The following is an 18,764-nucleotide window of genomic DNA, read 5'->3' as shown; positions in this document are numbered from 1 at the left end:
AGATGAGTAATACAACCGTGACAAGCCCGGGACGATCAATTGCGATGCAATCACAACGCATCAAGCCAAGAGACTCAACTCTGTGGTTACTCCGAGTCCTAGTCGGTCGAAGCCAGGACCACCTTACAGAAAGGTTCCCACAACCGGGGACACTTTCCATGGATCCGATCGCATAGGACGAAGTTTCGATCTATCCGGCCTGTCCGCCCTATCCAATTGAACCGTGATGCTGTGAGGCGCATTGGCAGCGAGGCAATGTTTAGATCTTTGAAGGCCCCTGTGCTTCTGTGAAGAATCGCAATTTCTCCGTCTGGATACTTGCCTTCTTGCGTCCAGTTCTTGTGACGACCGCCGAATATGACATCCTTCTCAACTCACACGAGCGATCTCTCAGCTTCAATAAAACGCGGCGACAGTCAACCCGATAACAAACCCATCTTAGAGAACGAGAAAACCCATGTCTTCCAAACAGCACAAGAAGAAATCTCACCCAGCGCAAGCCTCTCATGTCCCTCATTCACCGAGCAAGAACAGAAATCCATCATCCGACGCATAGATGTTCGCGTCGTACTTCTGCTCAGCCTCATGTACACCTGCTCTCTCATCGACAGGGTGCAAATCGGTCTAGCCATGATTACTGGTATGGGAGCGGATCTCAGTCTAACTGGAACGCAATACACGACTATCAACGCCGTATTCTTCGGGCCATACGTCGTCCTGCAGTTCCCATCTACGATTCTACTGAGAAAGATTGGACCGAAAAAGTTCTTGGCCAGTACAACGCTACTCTGGGGAATGGTGACAATTGCTGGTGGGTTCGTGAGAAAGTATGAGGATATGATTGCACTACGCTGTATACTCGGAGCGTGCGAGGCTGGCTTCTTTCCGGCATGTTTATACCTTCTCATGGTCTGGTATCCACGCTACGATCTCCAGAAACGGAATGCTGCCCTCCTCATCATTGGAATGGTGAGCAGTGCTTTCTCCGGTATCCTCGCATTCGGAATCTCCCACCTAAGTGGCCACGGAGTAGGACCCAGCTTCTGGGGAAAATTGAACATCCAGACTGGCATTCGTGAGCCTGGCATCGCTGGCTGGCGTTGGATCTTCATCCTCTATGGAACAGCCACATGCATCGTCTCCGTACTATCCTGGTGGGTCCTTGTAGATTTCCCAGAAAAGATCGCTCTAGGCACAGCGCACAAGACCTTCCAATTCTTGACAAAAGAAGAAGCCACCTGGGCAATTCAGAGAATCGAAGCAGATCGAAAAGATGCGATGCCAACAGAGTAAATGACATAGCATCTCCCACCCTCAACTTTTCCCTTGAACCAACGCTGATCGTGTAACACAGATTCAACCTCAGAGAATACATCAACAACGCATGGGACCTCAAACTCTGGGTCTTCAGCCTCCTAATTCTCTGCCAAGCCACAGTCGGCTATGGCATAGGATTCGCTTTACCCTTCCTATTGATGGAAGGCATGGGTTTCAGTCTGACAGTCTCGCAATGTCTCTGCACCCCACCTTATGTGCTCGCAGGCGTTAGCACATGGTTTGTAGCATACTATTCCGACAAATGGAGAATACGATCACCCTTCATTTTGGTGAACAGCTGTTTCGCGTTCGTCGGTAAATTCCACTCAGACGATGCATACTTTGAAAGATACTGACTAGAATTCCAGGCATTTGCTTGATCGGATATGTCGAAACTGCTGGAGTCAGGTATTTTGGCGTATTCCTCGCGGCAGTCGCGGGGTTGGCGAATGCACCTTGCCTTTTGACGTGGCAGGCGAACAATGTGCGCGGACAGTGGAAGCGAGCACTCGTCTCCACATTTGCGGTTGGCGCAGGTGCCATCGGAGGCGTTATAGGGTAAGCCTGGTGAAGGAAAACGACAGAGAGGATTCCAATCACTAACATCAACTTCGCAGATCATTGGTGTTCAAGCCAGGCGATACGCCTCATTACACGATGGGAATTGCGACTTGCCTCGTTGCTCAGGGCCTAACAATATTCTTGGTTTTGCTGTTGCTCTGGAAGTTCACACAAGCGAACAGGCGAGCGGCAAGTGGTGGCAAGCTCATCGGAGGGCTCCCGGGTTTTCGATACACGCTTTAAGTAGCAGCCCGAGCAATAGATGAAGGCCCTCGCAGTGGAACATGGGTAAATCATAAACACGCAAATCGTTGATCATTCTTCGGGAGATCGAGGGTATCTATGAGCTGCCAATCAACAAGTCTTGTCAAACACCAACCATGCCATCATATCTTCATCAAAGTCATCGTATCGTGCCGTGCCAAACACTCTCTCACAGGGCTGCCATCAATCCAAAGCCCGCGATAGCAGCACCGGCCATCCAGCCAGCAACTCCCTTGGTTGGGGCAGCTCCCTGGCTGTTGAGACTGGGCGATCCGCTCGACGTTGGTGCAGCCACATTCACAACCGAGGTGTATGTTGAGGTTGTCTGTCCATTGGCGCCACTGAAGGTTGCAATGCTAGTGAAGGTTGATGGCGTGGCATGCACAGTTGGGTGCACAGTCGTCAGAAGCACCGAGGTTGCGTTGTGAGCTGTCACTGTTGTGTTGCTGTAGAGTGGAGCGGAGGAGGCCGATACTGTGTGGGTGATGCTTGCCGGAGCAGGGGTCGTGACTCCCTGTGGCAGACTGGCGCAAACCAGGGATCCGATCTGCTCGGTGTTGGTTGAGATGCGGCTTGGTGAAGTGCTGTTGAAAGGCAAGGCCGCATTGCCGGTGGCGTTGCCGTTCTTGAAAGGTGTGCAAGTGACCGAGCTGAGGTCCACACCTTCCGCCTGTGTGAGATACAGCGTGGAAACGGCGTCAAGAGCAGAGTCGGTGTAGATGGTGTTGACTGGCACAGTGACGGTGGTGTTGATCAAGCCATTACTGGCGCCGCCATGGCTGGTCTCGACGACGACACGGACGCTTTGTGATGCTGCGGTGGTTGCTGCGGCGAGGACTGCGACTGCGGATCTCGAGACCATGTTGTGTTTCTGGGATGGAATTCTTGAATGCGTTGAGCAGGTTTTGGTGAAGTTGTCTTGCGGCTGTAGTCTGTGGTAGGTGTATGCAGGTGCTGTGGTACAAGTAGGTGTCGGGGGTAATGATGTGGTGAGTGTCACAGGTACAGCCGTGTCAAGCTTTTGCGGTATGGAATGTATATGTACAGGGCGAAGTGCGGGAGAAGAAGTGGGAAGATAAAGGGCTGCTGCTGCTCAGCGGGCATGCAGCAGTCGCACTGCAGCGTGCAGAAGGCAGCTCCTGCATTGAGGCATGCTTCTTGCCCTTCCACTGTCGTCGCTACTGCCGTCGTCAGCTGTGCGATGGTGCGACCCACGCCTGTTTGACCACCGGCGCTTCAGCTGCAACGGCAGCCTCTCGCTCGCAGAAATAGCAAGCCCGGCCCTAATGCCAAGCCTGCAAGCGTGTCTTTTTCGCGTCGTCGCCGCCGCCCCGCCCCTTTCTCTTCTCCCGCCGTACACTTCCCTCTCTGAGACCACTTGGTCGCGACATCCAGTGCGGAATTCGAGCTCATGAGCCTCAACGGCGACCACCGATCCAAGTGAGCGGTGGCAAGAAAGATATGAGTTTCCACCGTCAATCTTGGGAACTGCAAATTCTGAACTTCGCGACAAGTGCGACTCAAGATGCAGAACAACAGACCGTTCTTCACCATTCGCACCTTGACATGGGCGGCGGTCGATTGCTCATCGCAAATCCAGGGAGGCTCACTCAGATGATTTGTTCATACTGATATACTGTGCTGGCAGAGTTGTCGATAGAACAAGATGGGCGACATGGGTCTGACTACACCTCACTTCGTTCACTAATCCTCATGCAGTGGAGTCGGGCAGCTCTCGCTTTCCATACACCATGAATTCGGCCAAATGTCAACTTTACTTACCTAACTAGTGCACTATGCGTCGGATCGTCGTACCGTCAAGACTAGGGTTGCACAATGGCAGAGAGCCAAGCGACATACGCCCGGCCTAGTTCCAGTGTATGCGGCAAACTGAATGCAGAGCTTTCTCGGCTCGGTGACCGTAATAGAAGCCAGTCTCTATCCTTCTCAAAGCCACAAGTCAGACGCATTATGCAACGCTTTCGCGGTGTTGGTCATGACCTGAGCCTGACCAACCTCGAGGCCGTGAATCACTACAACAACATCGCAAAAGCCGCCGCGCGAGTGGATTAGTCCACGTGGATACTCTCCGAAATTGAGAACGTGTTTCCACGAGGCCTTAGCGATCATACAGTGGGTTCTTTGGATGGCTTTCGCGCGAAGACTCGGAGCCGTGGCGCTGGACGGGTCACGATGCAGCATGAGCTTAACCAATGCCGGAAAATAGCCAACCCGTCAAGAGGCTTTCAGGTCCATAGCCGATCGAGAACAGGCAGAAATCGCAACGAGCCGGCCTACAGAACTACGCCACAACTAGACCTGTCTCCGCCCAAATGTCCATTGAAGAGCTCGGCCGAATATGAGCCGAGATGGAGCGACCGACATTTTCTCCACAATCCCCGCATCATGTGGCATGGAGAACAGCAACTTGTGTAACCGCAAGCTGCCATAACAACTGCCGCTTCATGTTAGCACTTGCGTAGACCGGCACGATTGCTCGGCTACGGCACGAACTTGAAGCTTTAGAAAGCGCGGTTGGCTGCAATGGGCAAGCCTGCCGCGTAGAAAGCTTGTTCGCCGTCCTACATTGCGTCACGCCGCCTCAATGAATGTCTGGCAGCATCGCAATGATCAATCCGGCGTGGAGCTGCAGCGTAGGCGACTGGCCGAGCCCAAGAGCTATAAAATGGTCGCGCCGCGCCTTCTACCTTTGCTTCACCAGTGTCTTGGCTAGGCACTGTCAAACGCACTCATGAAGTCCTTCATTGCTGCTGTGGGCCTCGTCGGTCTCGCATCTGCGGCCCCTCGTGTGCAGACGCACCAGAGACCGCATTCCTATGGCGGGCCAACTGTCACTGTCAAGAATGGAACAATCGCTGGCGTCCACAAATCTAACTACAAGCAGGACTACTTTTTGGGTATGCCGCATCATAGTGAGGATGCGAAACGCACTGACAAATTTTGTGTGCAGGCGTTCCATTCGCTCAACCTCCTGTGGGACCACTGCGTTTCACGAATGCCCAAAGCCTCAATTCCTCTTTCGATGGCACGCTTCAGGCTACCGAATACGCACCAATGTGCTATGGATATGGGGTACGTTGTACCGAAAGCATGCCCAAGACAGTGAATTGACGTATCCAAAGGGCGACCAAATTGGTTATCCGCAATCAGAGGACTGTCTGTATCTGAACGTCATCAGGCCATCTGGCTACGAAAACGCGTCGTTACCGGTCGGAGTGTGGATTCACGTAAGTCACATTTCGTGTAAGTGCTTCTCCAATCTCAGACTCATTGATTACAGGGCGGCGGTCTGTATATGGGTGGTACTCAAGACAGGCGCTACAATCTTACTTGGATCGTGCAAAACAGTGTCGAAATCGGCAAACCTATCATCGGCGTTTCGATCGCATACCGTCTAGGACCTTGGGGCTTCCTTGCGTCTCAAGAGGTCACCGGCAGCGGCAACACCAACATTGGACTTCGCGATCAACGACTTGCTCTGCACTGGATCAATGAGAACATTGACGCTTTTGGTGGCGATAAAAACAAGGTTGCTATTTGGGGCGAGAGTGCCGGTGCTGGTAGCGTGGGCTTCCATTTGACCGCATACAACGGCCGCGATGACGGTCTTTTCCGAGCTGGTATCATGGAAAGTGGCAACCCCGTCAATTACAACAGCTATGCGACAAACGTCAGGTACCAACCGAAGTACGATGCTTTGGTCAACGCGACCAACTGCAGCACCGAGGCAGACACCTTGAGCTGCTTGCGTACCATCCCAGAACAGACTCTTCAGGACCTCTTCAACACAACCTCCAGTCTGTCGTCTGGCTGGAACCCGGTCGTGGATGGCGACTTCATTCAGAGATGGGCGTCCATTCAGCTCAAGGAGGGTGACTTTGTCAAGGTCCCGATGATTGATGGCGCCAACACAGACGAGGGTACGTCTTTCGGACCGGACGGCATTGATACCGATGAGGAGTTTGCAGCATACATCACGAACACTTCGCAGCTTACGAATCTGCCTGCGGCTCTTGCTCCACGAGCACTGGAGGCGTACCCTAACGAGCCATCTTATTTCATTCCACCTGTGGAGGAGGTCCCACTCAACTACACGTATCCTCCAGAGAATGGTGCGCAATACAGACGCGCCAACGCTTACGCAGGAGATGTTGCCTTCCACGCCAACCGTCGAGGCGCGATGGAGGCTTGGGCCGCAAACAACGTCTCAGCATACTCTTACCGCTTCAACACTCTTCCTACAGGAGTTCCGTGGTACGCAGGCGTTGTCCACTTCCAGGAGGTTGCATTCGTATTTGACAACACCCAGGGTCTGGGATATGATGCGGAGCATGGAACTGTCAACCCATTCCAGAACAAGTCGCAAAGCTACTACGACCTTGCTGATTACATGAGCAAGTCATGGGTATCGTTCATTCACGATCTTGACCCGAACTATGAGGCAAAGCCTGCTTCTGCTCCAACTTGGCCGCAGTACAGTCTCGACCAGCCAGAAAATATTGTTTGGGATGCAAACAGGACGGAATTGGCGTGGCTTGAGCCTGATACGTACAGACAGGAGGGCATTAGGTTTATCCTCGACAATGCTTTGGCGTACAAGAGGTAGATTGATACGTAGCTATCAGCGAAACAGCCTGACGATCTCTACTTGAATTCATTCAAATCGTGCTCGAAGCTTTGACTACCATATCAATCATCTCACTGTTCAGAGAAACATCTCCCTCGACCGTCTCGCTCAGACGAAGCGTCCTGCTTCTTGGCCCCTGCATCCGCCAAAAACACGAATCTGACGCGTACGTCGCTCTCGGGTTTCAAAGCTTGGCACCTGCCAAACCCTGCCTTGCCTCCCAGCTCTTACCATCACCAACAATACCTTCCTTCCCAAACATCTCTGACCTTCATTCATTCCTTCTATCATCTTAAATGCCTCTCCGATAACGCATTCCATCAGCATGGCGGACGAAGACCGCCCATATCAGCCTTCTCTCCCTTGGCGAATCACCTCCTCCGCTACCATCGGGACAGTGGGTCTCTTATGCCGAAGCTTTTTATTCGCGCTCAACAGAACCGAAGTCCATGGTCTTGATCGATTTCTCGAGATTCTTGATGATAGGGAAGATGACAAGGGGAGGACGAGGGGTTTGGTGACGGGTATGTAGTCATTTTTCTACACTGTAACTTGTCCTTTTGTAGGGAATGCATGATTGATGGGTTCTTTCAATAGTGTCGAATCACACGAGCGTGTAGGTGAATACCATATGATCACTCTCACTTCGTTTGAGGACTCGCGATTGAGACTGCATTTCTAGACTCGATGACCCTCTGATTTGGGGTGTTCTTCCGTTTCGCTACCACTGGACACCGAATAACATGCGCTGGTCGATGGGAAGTTACGATATTTGTTTCAAGAATGGAATGCTGTCCGCTTTCTTCAACTATGGAAATACATTACCTACTCATCGGTCTGCGCATTCGAAATTCGGAGGATTGTTTCAACCGACTATGACGGAGTGCATCAAATTACTGAGCGATCCGCATCGGTCGAAGAAGGGACACGTCGCTCACATAGAAGATGGCTCATTGTCGTCACCGTCTTCGATGGTATCAATACCCACCTCGGACCCTTTTACTTCAGGAGAGCTGTCGTATACCTACTCTACCAATGGCACGGACAGCTTCCCTTCGCCTTCGGCATTTCCTTGGCGAAGACACAGCTGGGTCCATATTTTTCCGGAAGGCATGATTCATCAGCATCCTGCTCGTGTGATGCGATACTTCAAATGGGGCGTTGCACGATTGATCCTGGAGTCAGAGCCTTGTCCTGATGTGGTACCGATATGGATTGATGGGCCTCAAGAAGTGATGGACAATGAGAGGGGGTGGCCAAGATTCCTGCCCAGGGTAGGGAAAGATGTGAAGGTGGCGTTCGGGGAGAGGGTCGATAGGGAGAAGCTTTTGGAGCCTTTTCGGGAGAGGTGGCGGAAGTTGAAAGAAAGGAGAGTGGGAAAGGAGCAGAAGGAGGTGGAGCAGTTGGGCGTCGTGGATGACGAAGAATTGAGATATGGGAAAGAAGCGCAGCAATTGAGGATCGAAGTCACACTTGCGATTCGTGATGAGGTTCTGAACGTGAGGAGGCAATTCGGACTACCTGATGAGGACCCCAAAAGGAGTTCGGCTGATAGCTACCGGGAAGAAGGCATTTATGGCCGTGATGGCTTTGGTGATATTCATGGTGTGAAAAAGCTTCCGGATGGCAGTACCACAAAAGACATGTAGATTACAGCGATGGTAGCCGTGGCCCAGCTCAATTGCACAATAGTTTCAAGGCAGCAGTGGTTGCAGATAGGGCGAATGCTGCTGAGCATCCTAATGGCTCCTTCTTTGTCGACGTTGTTCATGCCTGCCAACCTTGAACTATCAGAGAGCAAGCACGAGTGTCGCTGCCTCATGTTAGCCAACAATTGGCTTCATTTGACCATCGACTATCCTCACAGTCTGCAAAAAGTCGACATCTTTCCGAAGTGGAGTGTCGTGTGCAGTCAGTGAACTGCATATCTCTTGGCGACAGGGTCCCGCAGCTGTGGCTGATTGCTGCCCGCCGCCACGATGGCTTCACGACTTGGAGTCAACATTGGTCGGTGTCCTGACCAGTACAACTTTGAACACTACGGAGTACCAACGGCCTCGAGGCTCACCGGCCATCGAGACTACATTCCACGACCTATGGCGGCGCCCTCGCTGCTAATCCCCGGCCGCCCGGACACGTCGCTCAACGTGCAGCTACACCCGCTCGTGCTGCTCACCATCTCCGACTACATCACCCGCCATTCGATTCGCAACCAGTCGGGACCAGCGGTCGGTGCTATCCTGGGTCAGCAGAATGGCCGCAGCTTCACGCTCGAAGTCGCATACGAGTGCAAGCTCGACGACAACGCCTCGTCATCTGTGCAGTTCGATGCCGACTGGTTCATGACGCGCCTCGAAATGTACAAGGAAGTCCACAAGGAGCCTGCTCTCGATCTCGTCGCTCTTTTCTCGACCGGCTCGATCAAAGGTCCCAACTCAGCGCACCTGCCAGTCTTGCAGCAAGCGAAGGCACTCACAGGCTCGGACAGTGTCATGCTGCTCCTCTTCCACCCAGAAACAGTCGAGGGATTGCAGGGCGGAAAGCTGCCCATCAGCTTGTACGAGACAGTTGAGGAGGGAGACAGTAACGTCAAGTTCCGAGAGCTGGCATACGATGTGGAAACGGGAGATGCGGAACGGATAGGCGTTGACTTTGTCGCCAAGGGTGGTGGTACTGCCACTGCTGTTGCAAAAGCTGGAGGAGCAGACGCTGCTGCAGGCGCATCCAAAGACGCTAAGGCCAAGGGAAAGGGCAAGGCAAAAGCAAAGGACGATGAAGCTGAGACCAACGGCACAGCAACAACAAGCGTGCTATCTCCAGAAGACGACGAGCTCATCTCCTCGCTCCAGGCGAAGGTCAACGCTATCAAGATGCTGAACGAGCGCATCAATCTCATCCGCACATATCTGAGCGAGCAACCCCAGAGCTATCTCACAGACGCAACCGTCTCAGATGCACCACCGGACAACACAAATCACCAGCTTCTGCGCAGCGTACAATCTATGCTGTCCCGTCTACCACTTCTCGCCCCACCACAAGCCCAGCAAAGCGTTGATACTTCGGAAAGCCATAACTCTTTGCAGCAGGCGAGCGAAAAGCAGCGACAGGATGTTCACCTGACCTCGCTTTTGGCCACTCTCACCCGGTCAGTCGCCGAGGCACAAACACTCGGAAGCAAGTTCAGCATCGTGCAGAAGGAGAGGCAGAATAAGGATCGTAGCGCCTTCAGCAGCGGCAGACCACCTAGAGGCGGGTTTGGCGACGAGACCTTGTACGTCAATAGGGGTAATCAGGACATGGACTAGCAGTCTTCGTCCCTGTATTCATCACTATTGGCCAACAATCGGCCGTATGGGAGCAGCTCAGCAGGCTTCGGAAACGGTCATTGGAACAACACCTATCCTACTGGAAGCTTTGCCGGGAATGGTTCGTCCTACCTTCACACGCAGGACCGCTCCGCTGGCGGCTCTTCATCTAGGAGTGGAGGACGCTCGAACTTCAATGGCGAAGGTCGTTCACTGGGGTAATTGCAAGCCATGGGCAGCTCAACGGCATTGGAAGGAAGATGACACGATACGACAGACATGAGACACGACCCATAGCACGCGCTGAGGCGTGAAGCTTTGCAGAAGGGCACAGTCGCACCGACTACGACAGGCTATAGAAGTGCAGCAAGATAGAAGAGGCGCGCACCGGCCATAGATGTAACACGAATGCGATGATTGGAACATCCCAACATGGCCGATCTATCCATGTTCCTCCTTCGCTTCGTTCGGTATTCTGACGCCTCGCATGCTTATTAATGAGTGGTTCCCAGAGGTTTCCATATTCCCCTGTGCACACGCCTCTATGTTAACAGCTGGGCAGACTCACTAACATGAAGTGGCATGATTTCAAGAGAACTGAGTGATTCGCAGGTTGAAACATGCTTCATTTGGAAACTCTGAGTACTGGGGCCCTGGGTTCCGATTATCATGCTCCAGTCAATGCACCGCAAGCAGAGTATCCAATACGTCGAAACTTCTCTCCTCCCAATCTTTCCCAGGATCCTGCTCAACTTTCTCATCGATTGTATTTACGCCTCCCTTTTCCGGGTTCGAATCACAAGTGGGCGATTGATTGGTACGATCTTCGACTCGGAAGTCGGAGTTATCTTCGGTGGTGCCAGCCTCTTTGATTTCAGCTCTGCTCTTGGTCTCCTTGACCGCTTGATCCGCTGACCATGACTGATACAGCGCTTCCTCTTCTGGACTCTTCTGTCCAGCCCAAGGACCCCACGAGACAGTGATACTAGCTGCTTCTCTGGCGGCCTCATTTTCTGCGATTTCGTCTGCTAGACTCGGCCACTTTCCCGAGGATGAATCTGCCCAGCCCCAATCGGCGTCGTGAGAGGAGTATGTCTCGTCCGGAACAAATGGGAGAGCGATGTCTTCTGGTAGGACCTCTGTTCTCAGTTTACTTGGTGGACGCTTTTGTGGTCGTTGTGAAGGTGTAGATCCGACGGGGCTCCAAGAAAGCTCAGGAGAACATGAAGAAGCTCCCACAAATCCCTTCTCAGGCTTCACAGTATTCTTCTTATACCTCCAGTCCGGAAACTCCTTATCAAGAACGAAGAGCCTTCGATCCCGTTCTTCTTGAAGCCTCACCAATTCTGTATCCCTACACTCATCAGCTTCACCCTCGTCCTCGGTTCCATCGCAACCATACTCCTGCTCGCCGCAAGAAGTCATCAAGACCAGCGCCGCAACTTTCTCGTCGAGGGCCTTGGTCACTCTCTCCTTACTGCACGGCCCACATTCTTGCTGAGAGTAGATCGTGATAGCTGCATGTCCAGAACAAGAAGGCTTTCGTTCCTCGCGAGAAGACTTTTTGTTCTTGGTAGACGAGCTAGGAGCAAGGTAATGGGCGTGGCACTTCGAGAGGCGGAAAGTGCAGAAGTGGGAGCAGGTGTAGCTGATTGTGCGGGTTTGGCACATTTTTGGTTACAGGCAGATGGACTGTGTTGGGTCAGGGTGCTGGCTTCGATGTCGTTGGCGTGACTTGAGGGTTTGTGAGGTGGTTCTGCTGGCGCCTTCGACTCTTGTTGGTGTGGGCATTGGAAGCCCGCGCAGATCGTTGGGTGGGTGGCGTTATCAGCGCCGTTTGAGAGCTCGTTTGGGGAAGTGTTGCCTGGGATGAGTCGGTCATTTGATTGATGCTGTGTATGATGTTGTCATTGCGGTCGGGAGTGTCTCGTGGTGGTTATGGCAAGTTCTTGGTCCCGTGTGCAAGTGGCAGGCGATCGCGTAGCTTGAGCCAGGCACGCCTGAGGTGAACACTGAGGTGGAGTCGCTGTTGCCTGCAGTGTTCAGAACCCAGCAACAATAAGGGCAAGATAGATGCACGTGAGTGCAAAAGTCGGTGAGTGTGTTGGAAGTGACTGCCACAATGAAGAAAGTGAAGAACGATACTATTTCCACTAAATGCACGAGCATTTGAACCCCGAGTTGATCATAATACAAGAGACTAAAGAAGATCTTCCCTGCCCTCGAGCGATTGTAGTGGTATCTCTGAAAAAGCACAACCCCCGTGCTCTTCTCCACGAGCTCACAAAACGCCCGACCCCTTAGCCAGCAGCCAATGCCAGCTACCCAATGAAAGTTTTTCAAGGCCTCGCTCTGAATCGCCTTTCCATCAAAGATGTCGTGTCTCGTGCAATTAGGCCACGACTCAGTCTGTGGCAATCGGATCTCCTTCCAAAGTGCTCCTCCGTCCCAAACACATCAACACACTCTGGCGCCGTAGTGGAATCGTAAATCCATCGTACTGAAGCGCCTTCGCGCGCAATCTTTCTAAGATCGTGCTGAATGCGCCCCAGCCACACTATCAAGGCCTGTCCCTCTCCTGGACCCAAAGTGTGGCACATGATCCATCCAGTTCGCCTGGCCTTTCTCCCTCTCTTTGGCCTGCCACCAGTGCTTTTTCTTCTCCTGTCCGAACTCAGTCGTACTGTCCTGTCGACTTTGGTCTGCGCTGCGGGCACTTGGTGCGTGCGACCTGTCGCTATTTTGACGAGAGTGTCCGGATGATATGCTAGCCGTGGTACCTGCAGGACGCTGACCAGTGCGACCCCAGGCCCTCGAGCTCCCGCTCAACGGAGGGCCTGCTGCACGACGATAATCTGTTATGTGGGGTTTCCTGACGCGCTGACCCTGCTCTGACTCGTGCTTCGATTGAGGCGAGTCACTACGGGGCATATCGGCTCGCGCAGTATGCTCACGTGTGCTGTCCTGCCCGGAAGAATGAGCTGACATTCGATCAGTGCTTTTAGTGATCGAGAGCTGCGAAAATTGCTCAACCATTGGAGAGCTCGTTGCGGAATTACCATACGTGGCTCTCGTGTTTGGCCGCGGGCCGTCTGAGTCACCATAAGTCTTCCTCGATTGGGAGGAATTGGAAGAAACTTGGTCATCCTTGTGTGGGAAGACAGGCGAAGCCGGGCTTTTCAGCGAAGCACGAGACAAGACTCTTCTGAGTCCATGATATGCTGGAGTCAGACCACCAACGAAGGAGGGCGATGATGGGAGCTTTAAATGTGAGGACGGCTCTGCTTTTGTGCCTTGGTGCACAGTGGCCGGTTCTTCATCCTTCCAGGAGTCTAGGCCAGGGAGAGGGGGAAGTTCTCGGTTCAGGTCCACCTGCGTTTTCGCTGGAGTTCCACTGGCTGGCCGGCTGGAATCTGCTTGCGTCACGTTGGTGAATGCCTTGGTCGGCGGATGCCACTTCTTCCAGTCTGCTGCTCTATCCGACGAGGTCCTTGTTTCTGATGTTGAAGTTTGCATCGAGCCGATAGACTGGTTGCGTACATGGCCACGCGTGTATTCGCCGCTCGGCCTGCCGCTTCGAAACCCGGAAGCCGTGCCTGGTCTGAAATATTCCTTCATGCCATGTGCAATCTCACGTGCTCTACTCGGCGGTCTTTCAATAGGGTCCGCTGTTGCTCTGTTAGACTCGTGGCGGCGCACATGGGCAAACAGATCCTGAGTCACGCCTTTGACATCGGTGGCCGCCCGGCTCGCAGCTCGTGATGCCCTGCCTAGACGACTATTTGAGCGGACAGGCATTCGTCCTCGGCTGTCAGTGTCGATATCAATTTGGGGTTGGCGGGAATCAGTGCGAACGGCAAATGGTCGTCCCCGTTCTGCATCGTGCTGGTCTTTACTTCCAGGCCGCGTTTGGTTTTGATCTCCCGGTCTACTTGCAGACCGTGCTGGAACTGGTTTCCGTGCAGGAACATGTGAGTAGGGAGCCGGCAGAACGGGTGTCTGCGTTGTCGACGTGTTATCACTCTGATTCGAGGGATCGATTGTCTTCGCGCGTTCCCTTTCCTCCATGACCTTTTTGTGCTTTTCCAACTCAGCGCGCAGCCAATCGCCATTGGAAAAGTCCGCCTGAGGTGCACTGCCACTTTCCGAAGTCGGTGGGATTGCCTGTCCAGAAGTGCGCTTGGAACGGGCAGGCGTATTGACAGCGGATGTCAGGCCTGTAGAAGCCGACCAGGGATAATCCGTGGAATCTGTGTGGGGTGTGGAGCCCGAAGTGCCGACTGAATCTGATCGCTGCAATGGCTTGGACTTTTCCGTGTTACTGGCTGGAGGATGTGATGTTTCCGATGGCTCGACACGCGGTCGCATACGTGATGGCATGTTCTTGACAGCATCGCCGGCCATCAACATGTCTGCGCGCGATCTCGCATTCCTCTGGACATGTTTGCTGCCATGGCTCTCACCGTTGAACAAATCCTCGGTCGCTACATTGGGCTTGTAGGCGTATCTCGATGAGTGCGGCGGCTCTTGTGAACGTTCGTGTCTGTGACGCATGCTACTCGTCCTCGCTGGATGCACTGCTTCTGCCACTGGTCCAGCCTTGATTGCAGCATAGTCCAACGCGGGCTTTGCTGCTTCTCCTCCCCATACCTCATGCGAGGGCTTTGGATGTGTTATAACGTAGGTGCACGCGGCTCGCAATTCGGCTTCAATGTCGTTGGGCATTGGCGGTCGCACACTTTTCGGCGTCGGTGGGCGCGACTCGGGCGGGGAGGCATAGTGGTCCTTCCAGTCTCTGTGTTCGTTTCGGTCTGTTCGATGGGATGCATTGTGGCCAATGATGCCAAGGTGGCCGATCTTCTTCACGTGCGGCGTGGTCAGCAATAGTTGATGCGTTCGAGACGCGGGCAGCGATCTCGCGATCAGCCCGAGGCCATGGCACGTACCAATCTGGGAATGTCAAAGGAAAACTTTCGTTTCATCTTGGAAGCCATGATGGAATTGCCCCGCGCGAGCGAGGCGTTGACGGCGACAGCAGTCGCAGAGGCAGTCGGATGGGCCTGGGGCGGAGGAGGTGCGCAGAGGGCGACTGGAGGTGGCTTGAAGGGTATCGGTGTCTCAGTAGGATATGTGGGCCTTGGGGGGCATGCAAGCCGACGCAACACGCTCGTTTTCTGGGAAGCACACTCGTCTGCAGCTGACCTTGGCGGAGCAGGCCTGTGTTGCCGTGCGCCGGTCCTTCAGGCGTCCCTCAGGCGCTTCGCTTGCTGGGCCGGTTATTAATTGTGCGTTGGTGGTGGTGCTGCTTCTGGCAGGTGGGAGTTGGGCTGGCCACTGGGCGCGGGCGGTGGGCGGAGGCAGGGCGGGCACATAAGAGCAGCAGTCGTCTCTGGGGCGGGCATGGGGGCAGCGAAACCAGGGCACGCGCAGTCGCAGCCGGACGGGTGACAGTGACAGGGCTGCATGCGACTCAGCGCGGTGGTGTGCGAGAGAGGAAGAGAAGGTGTTTCATCTACCCGCGCCCATTTCTCCATCAGCGCTGGCGTCGTGCCTGCCGACCTTCAGCCTCAATGCAAACCTGCCCTATGCGAATGCCTCGGCCGCGCGATCCACCGAGCGGAGCGCCCTCATGATTGCAACAAACCGTCTGCGCATACTTTCTCGCGCACCGCTGAAGCTCCAGGATGGCGTGTTTTGTGCAGGTGAAGTTCAGGTACCAGAAACCTAAAGCGCCCGTTGCCAACCTTGAGCTTGCTTGCACCTCACACGCGCCGGGCGTGGCTCATCAAGCTCCAGCGAGCCGGCCGACGCCGTGTCCTTCACGGACCGAACTGCGCTCCTCGGCCGCCTCTCTCATCAGCGACTGCGCCCATGGCACGCCTCAGGCCCGCCAGCAGCAATCTCGCGAGACTCACCGCCGCGCACACCGCTCGACATGTCTCGCCCTCGAACTGACTTCCCTCTGACCTGTACAATGGCATGGTGACTTGCTCGCCGAATCAGTGGTGGAGCCAGCGGGATGGTTCGTCCGAGCTGCTGCTGCACTTGCACGACGCAACAACACCAAGCACACAACCCGACAATGCTATGGCGGTGCAGCACCTCCCGTCCCTGCTGGATCACCCTGCGCATGGATGGTGTCTGACGACGGAGCCGCACCTGTCTGCTTCACCCTGACCACACTGAGACGTGTAGCGGACATGAATTCTCCGGACACCTTGCACCTTTTCGCGCCCATCCCGCCATCGCACAAGCTCCAGATGGGCAAGTTCTGCAAGGAACACCTCTCGGTCATCATGTCGGTGCCACAGATGTGATCATTGCAGCTCGTTCTCGTCGCACCGAACTCCAAAAGCCAGAACTGCCCGCAGCTGCTAGTGCCACCACGGCTTTCGAAACACGACATGCAACACGTCGACCAGCCCACTTGCTCGCTCGAAACAACCTTCAGCGCTCGAGCCTTGCTGACACTGCACCAACGTACCTCTCAATACCTCCTACAACCGGAGGCATCGCGAAACAGCCGCAGCCCAAGTGCAGCCACTCTCAGCAAGCCTGGCATGCGGAGTCCAGCCACAGCCGACGTTCTGAAAACTGGTTCGGACCTTCTAGCGCTGCCTGCAGGTCCCAGTTGCAGTTCTTCGCTGTACTTACCGCACCCGGCATACTGGCTCGCCGATGCAACCCTTATGCTTCACAAACTGCTGAGGGAGCATTGCTTGCGGCATACTTTCTTGCACGCAAGGGTTCTGATCTGAAGCACAAAGTCAGGCCTACCGCGCAGCAAACAACGTGGTGCCACGCGCCATTTTGCCCCTCTCGGCGGGTCCAATATAAACTCTGTGATTGGATTCGGATTGTCCAGCACGCGCTGAGTGAGATGCTGTGGTGTTGTGTGGTATCGAGGGTTGTGGAACTCCTTGCCGCTCACAACGTGATGCCCACTACCTCGGAGAGTGCGGCAGCGAAAGCGCTAGCACTATTGTACGCATGAGATGCAGGCCCCCGAGCTGCACGCACACCTTCGCGAGACGAGGGGAGAACCTTGTCAAAATGTACAGCAGGTGAGCAACGCGCCCCCCTACGCTTTATGGATGCACTTGCGGATCCGCATCCAAGTTCTCATCAAAGACACCACACTTACGGAGCTATGCAAAGTCAAGCAGATTGTGTGGTCTGCATTTGAGATGAACGAGTCGAATGTGCATCTGTCTGTACCGGCATCTGTAACAAGCAGCAGCCAGACTTGGAGCCCAATCATGTTGGGCAGAGGTGAGCTTGCACTATATGAAGCTGAGTTGTCTGATGGCCTTGTTCTAAAGACAGAACCCTACAAAGGGCTCAATGTTCTAAAGATCACCAGCAGCGACTGCGGCATGGCCAGGCCGGACGCCTCGTCTCCTCGCCTCATCTTCTACAGCCCTGAGTATCTCATCCTCCAAACTCACCCCTTCCGGCTTCCAGCTCAGGAGCTCTTTCCCACGCTTGGCCCTCGCCCTCGAATTAGCACCCCACAGCAAGTGCCCAGCAGGTGTCCTCTCCGCCGCATCCTCAGCTGTAATAGACCTCACATCAGCATTATCGATGAACTTCTGCTTCTTCATCTCATCTGCAACCAACTGCGAGACCTCGCCCCACACATGCTCTCCATTCTCACAGAAATAATAGCCCTCAGCACCCCACACTGCAGGCTTGCCCGGCCACTCCTTCGTCGACCCACCCGCAGCAGCTTCTTCTACAAGCTTCAAATACAGTGCAGAAAGATCATGCACGTGAACATGTCCCCAATACGTCTTCCCTTCATTCACCTTAGGAACATATCCCTTCTCCAGTGAAGTCCGAATCAATTCCGGAACTTGATGCGATCGCTGATTATCCGGTCCTCTACCTGGGCCATAAATACAGGGTGGAGAGACGATGGCCGTCTTCACACGATCTGCTAAGTCCTTTCCCGCTGCCAGCACAATCTTGTCGATTTTGCGATGGGGCGCGTCGTCTGGCAGAGACGTGACATCGGAGACATTCTCCAGATCGTCGTAGATCTTCTCGCGGAATTGAGAGCCAAAAATGGCATTGTTGCTTTTTCCTTCTCTCATGTCTTCCCACATCAGAAGACCTGTACCGGAGGTATGAATGTAGAAACCTGGAGAAGAAGCGTCATGGCTTGAGAGGCCTCTGATTATGGCCTCGGCTGAAGGGGCGTGGTCTGCGTTTGCGAAGTCTTCAACCAGTCAGTCGTCTGAGCTCGACACAAATGTGAACGATTAAAGAATACAAAGAAAAATTGAAAGATATGAGGGAAAATAGTACTCACGACACACGATATCCGCAACTTTGGCTTCCTGTTCGATTAATTCCACGCTATCGAGATCTCCGTATACGAGTTTCACACTGGCGTATTGGGAGGCGACTTTGGCGCCTTTGTCGCTGTTGCGTACGAGAGCTGTGATATCGTATTCGGGATGCGATGTTGCGATTGCGTAGAGGGCATCGCCGCCGATGTAGCCTGATTGTTGTGCGATGTGAGGTTAGCTGTGCTTTTCCTGCGTTGAGATGTCAAGGAATGTACCTGTCGCGCCTGTTACGAAGATTTTAACCATTTTGTTGTTGCGTTCAGGCAATTTGTGAGGTGAGGGAGGTGGAACTTCTGTTGTTATATTGTGTTGCAT

At 53.9% G+C, this 18,764-nt stretch overlaps 8 protein-coding genes across 8 annotated transcripts; 4 read left to right on the top strand and 4 right to left on the bottom strand.

Annotated features, from left to right (window-relative positions):
- Positions 1–357: 357 nt before the first annotated feature.
- Positions 358–2,121, top strand: RHO25_009691 (uncharacterized protein; the record flags this gene model as incomplete). Its single annotated transcript, XM_023601223.1, has 4 exons — positions 358–1,289; positions 1,355–1,632; positions 1,686–1,875; positions 1,935–2,121. 4 exons carry the CDS (start codon positions 358–360, stop codon positions 2,119–2,121), a joined length of 1,587 nt encoding a protein of 528 aa, XP_023453854.1.
- Positions 2,122–2,311: 190 nt separating this feature from the next.
- Positions 2,312–3,004, bottom strand: RHO25_009690 (uncharacterized protein; the record flags this gene model as incomplete). Its single annotated transcript, XM_023601222.2, has 1 exon — positions 2,312–3,004. The coding sequence occupies one exon, from the start codon at positions 3,002–3,004 to the stop codon at positions 2,312–2,314; it is 693 nt and encodes a 230-aa protein (XP_023453855.1).
- Positions 3,005–4,894: 1,890 nt separating this feature from the next.
- On the top strand, positions 4,895–6,769 carry RHO25_009689 (uncharacterized protein; the record flags this gene model as incomplete). The annotated part of the gene is made up of 4 exons (XM_023601221.1): positions 4,895–5,060; positions 5,114–5,235; positions 5,286–5,390; positions 5,444–6,769. The coding sequence occupies 4 exons, from the start codon at positions 4,895–4,897 to the stop codon at positions 6,767–6,769; spliced, it is 1,719 nt and encodes a 572-aa protein (XP_023453835.1).
- A 346-nt stretch (positions 6,770–7,115) lies between these two features.
- On the top strand, positions 7,116–8,439 carry RHO25_009688 (uncharacterized protein; the record flags this gene model as incomplete). Its single annotated transcript, XM_023601220.2, has 3 exons — positions 7,116–7,314; positions 7,388–7,406; positions 7,473–8,439. The coding sequence occupies 3 exons, from the start codon at positions 7,116–7,118 to the stop codon at positions 8,437–8,439; spliced, it is 1,185 nt and encodes a 394-aa protein (XP_023453837.1).
- A 330-nt stretch (positions 8,440–8,769) lies between these two features.
- RHO25_009687 (uncharacterized protein) lies at positions 8,770–10,095 on the top strand (the record flags this gene model as incomplete). Its single annotated transcript, XM_023601219.2, has 1 exon — positions 8,770–10,095. The coding sequence occupies one exon, from the start codon at positions 8,770–8,772 to the stop codon at positions 10,093–10,095; it is 1,326 nt and encodes a 441-aa protein (XP_023453919.2).
- Positions 10,096–10,773: 678 nt separating this feature from the next.
- Positions 10,774–11,766, bottom strand: RHO25_009686 (uncharacterized protein; the record flags this gene model as incomplete). The annotated part of the gene is made up of 1 exon (XM_023601218.1): positions 10,774–11,766. One exon carries the CDS (start codon positions 11,764–11,766, stop codon positions 10,774–10,776), a length of 993 nt encoding a protein of 330 aa, XP_023453920.1.
- Positions 11,767–12,621: 855 nt separating this feature from the next.
- Positions 12,622–15,089, bottom strand: RHO25_009685 (uncharacterized protein; the record flags this gene model as incomplete). The annotated part of the gene is made up of 2 exons (XM_065603203.1): positions 12,622–14,955; positions 15,042–15,089. The coding sequence occupies 2 exons, from the start codon at positions 15,087–15,089 to the stop codon at positions 12,622–12,624; spliced, it is 2,382 nt and encodes a 793-aa protein (XP_065459275.1).
- A 2,355-nt stretch (positions 15,090–17,444) lies between these two features.
- On the bottom strand, positions 17,445–18,695 carry RHO25_009684 (uncharacterized protein; the record flags this gene model as incomplete). The annotated part of the gene is made up of 3 exons (XM_023601216.2): positions 17,445–18,316; positions 18,410–18,601; positions 18,665–18,695. 3 exons carry the CDS (start codon positions 18,693–18,695, stop codon positions 17,445–17,447), a joined length of 1,095 nt encoding a protein of 364 aa, XP_023453922.2.
- Positions 18,696–18,764: the final 69 nt, after the last annotated feature.

Source organism: Cercospora beticola, chromosome 6 (genome assembly GCF_033473495.1).
Source record: "Cercospora beticola chromosome 6, complete sequence".
Lineage (NCBI taxonomy): Eukaryota > Fungi > Ascomycota > Dothideomycetes > Mycosphaerellales > Mycosphaerellaceae > Cercospora > Cercospora beticola.
Note: the sequence above shows the minus strand (reverse complement) of the source record. Positions and strands in the feature narration are given on the sequence as shown.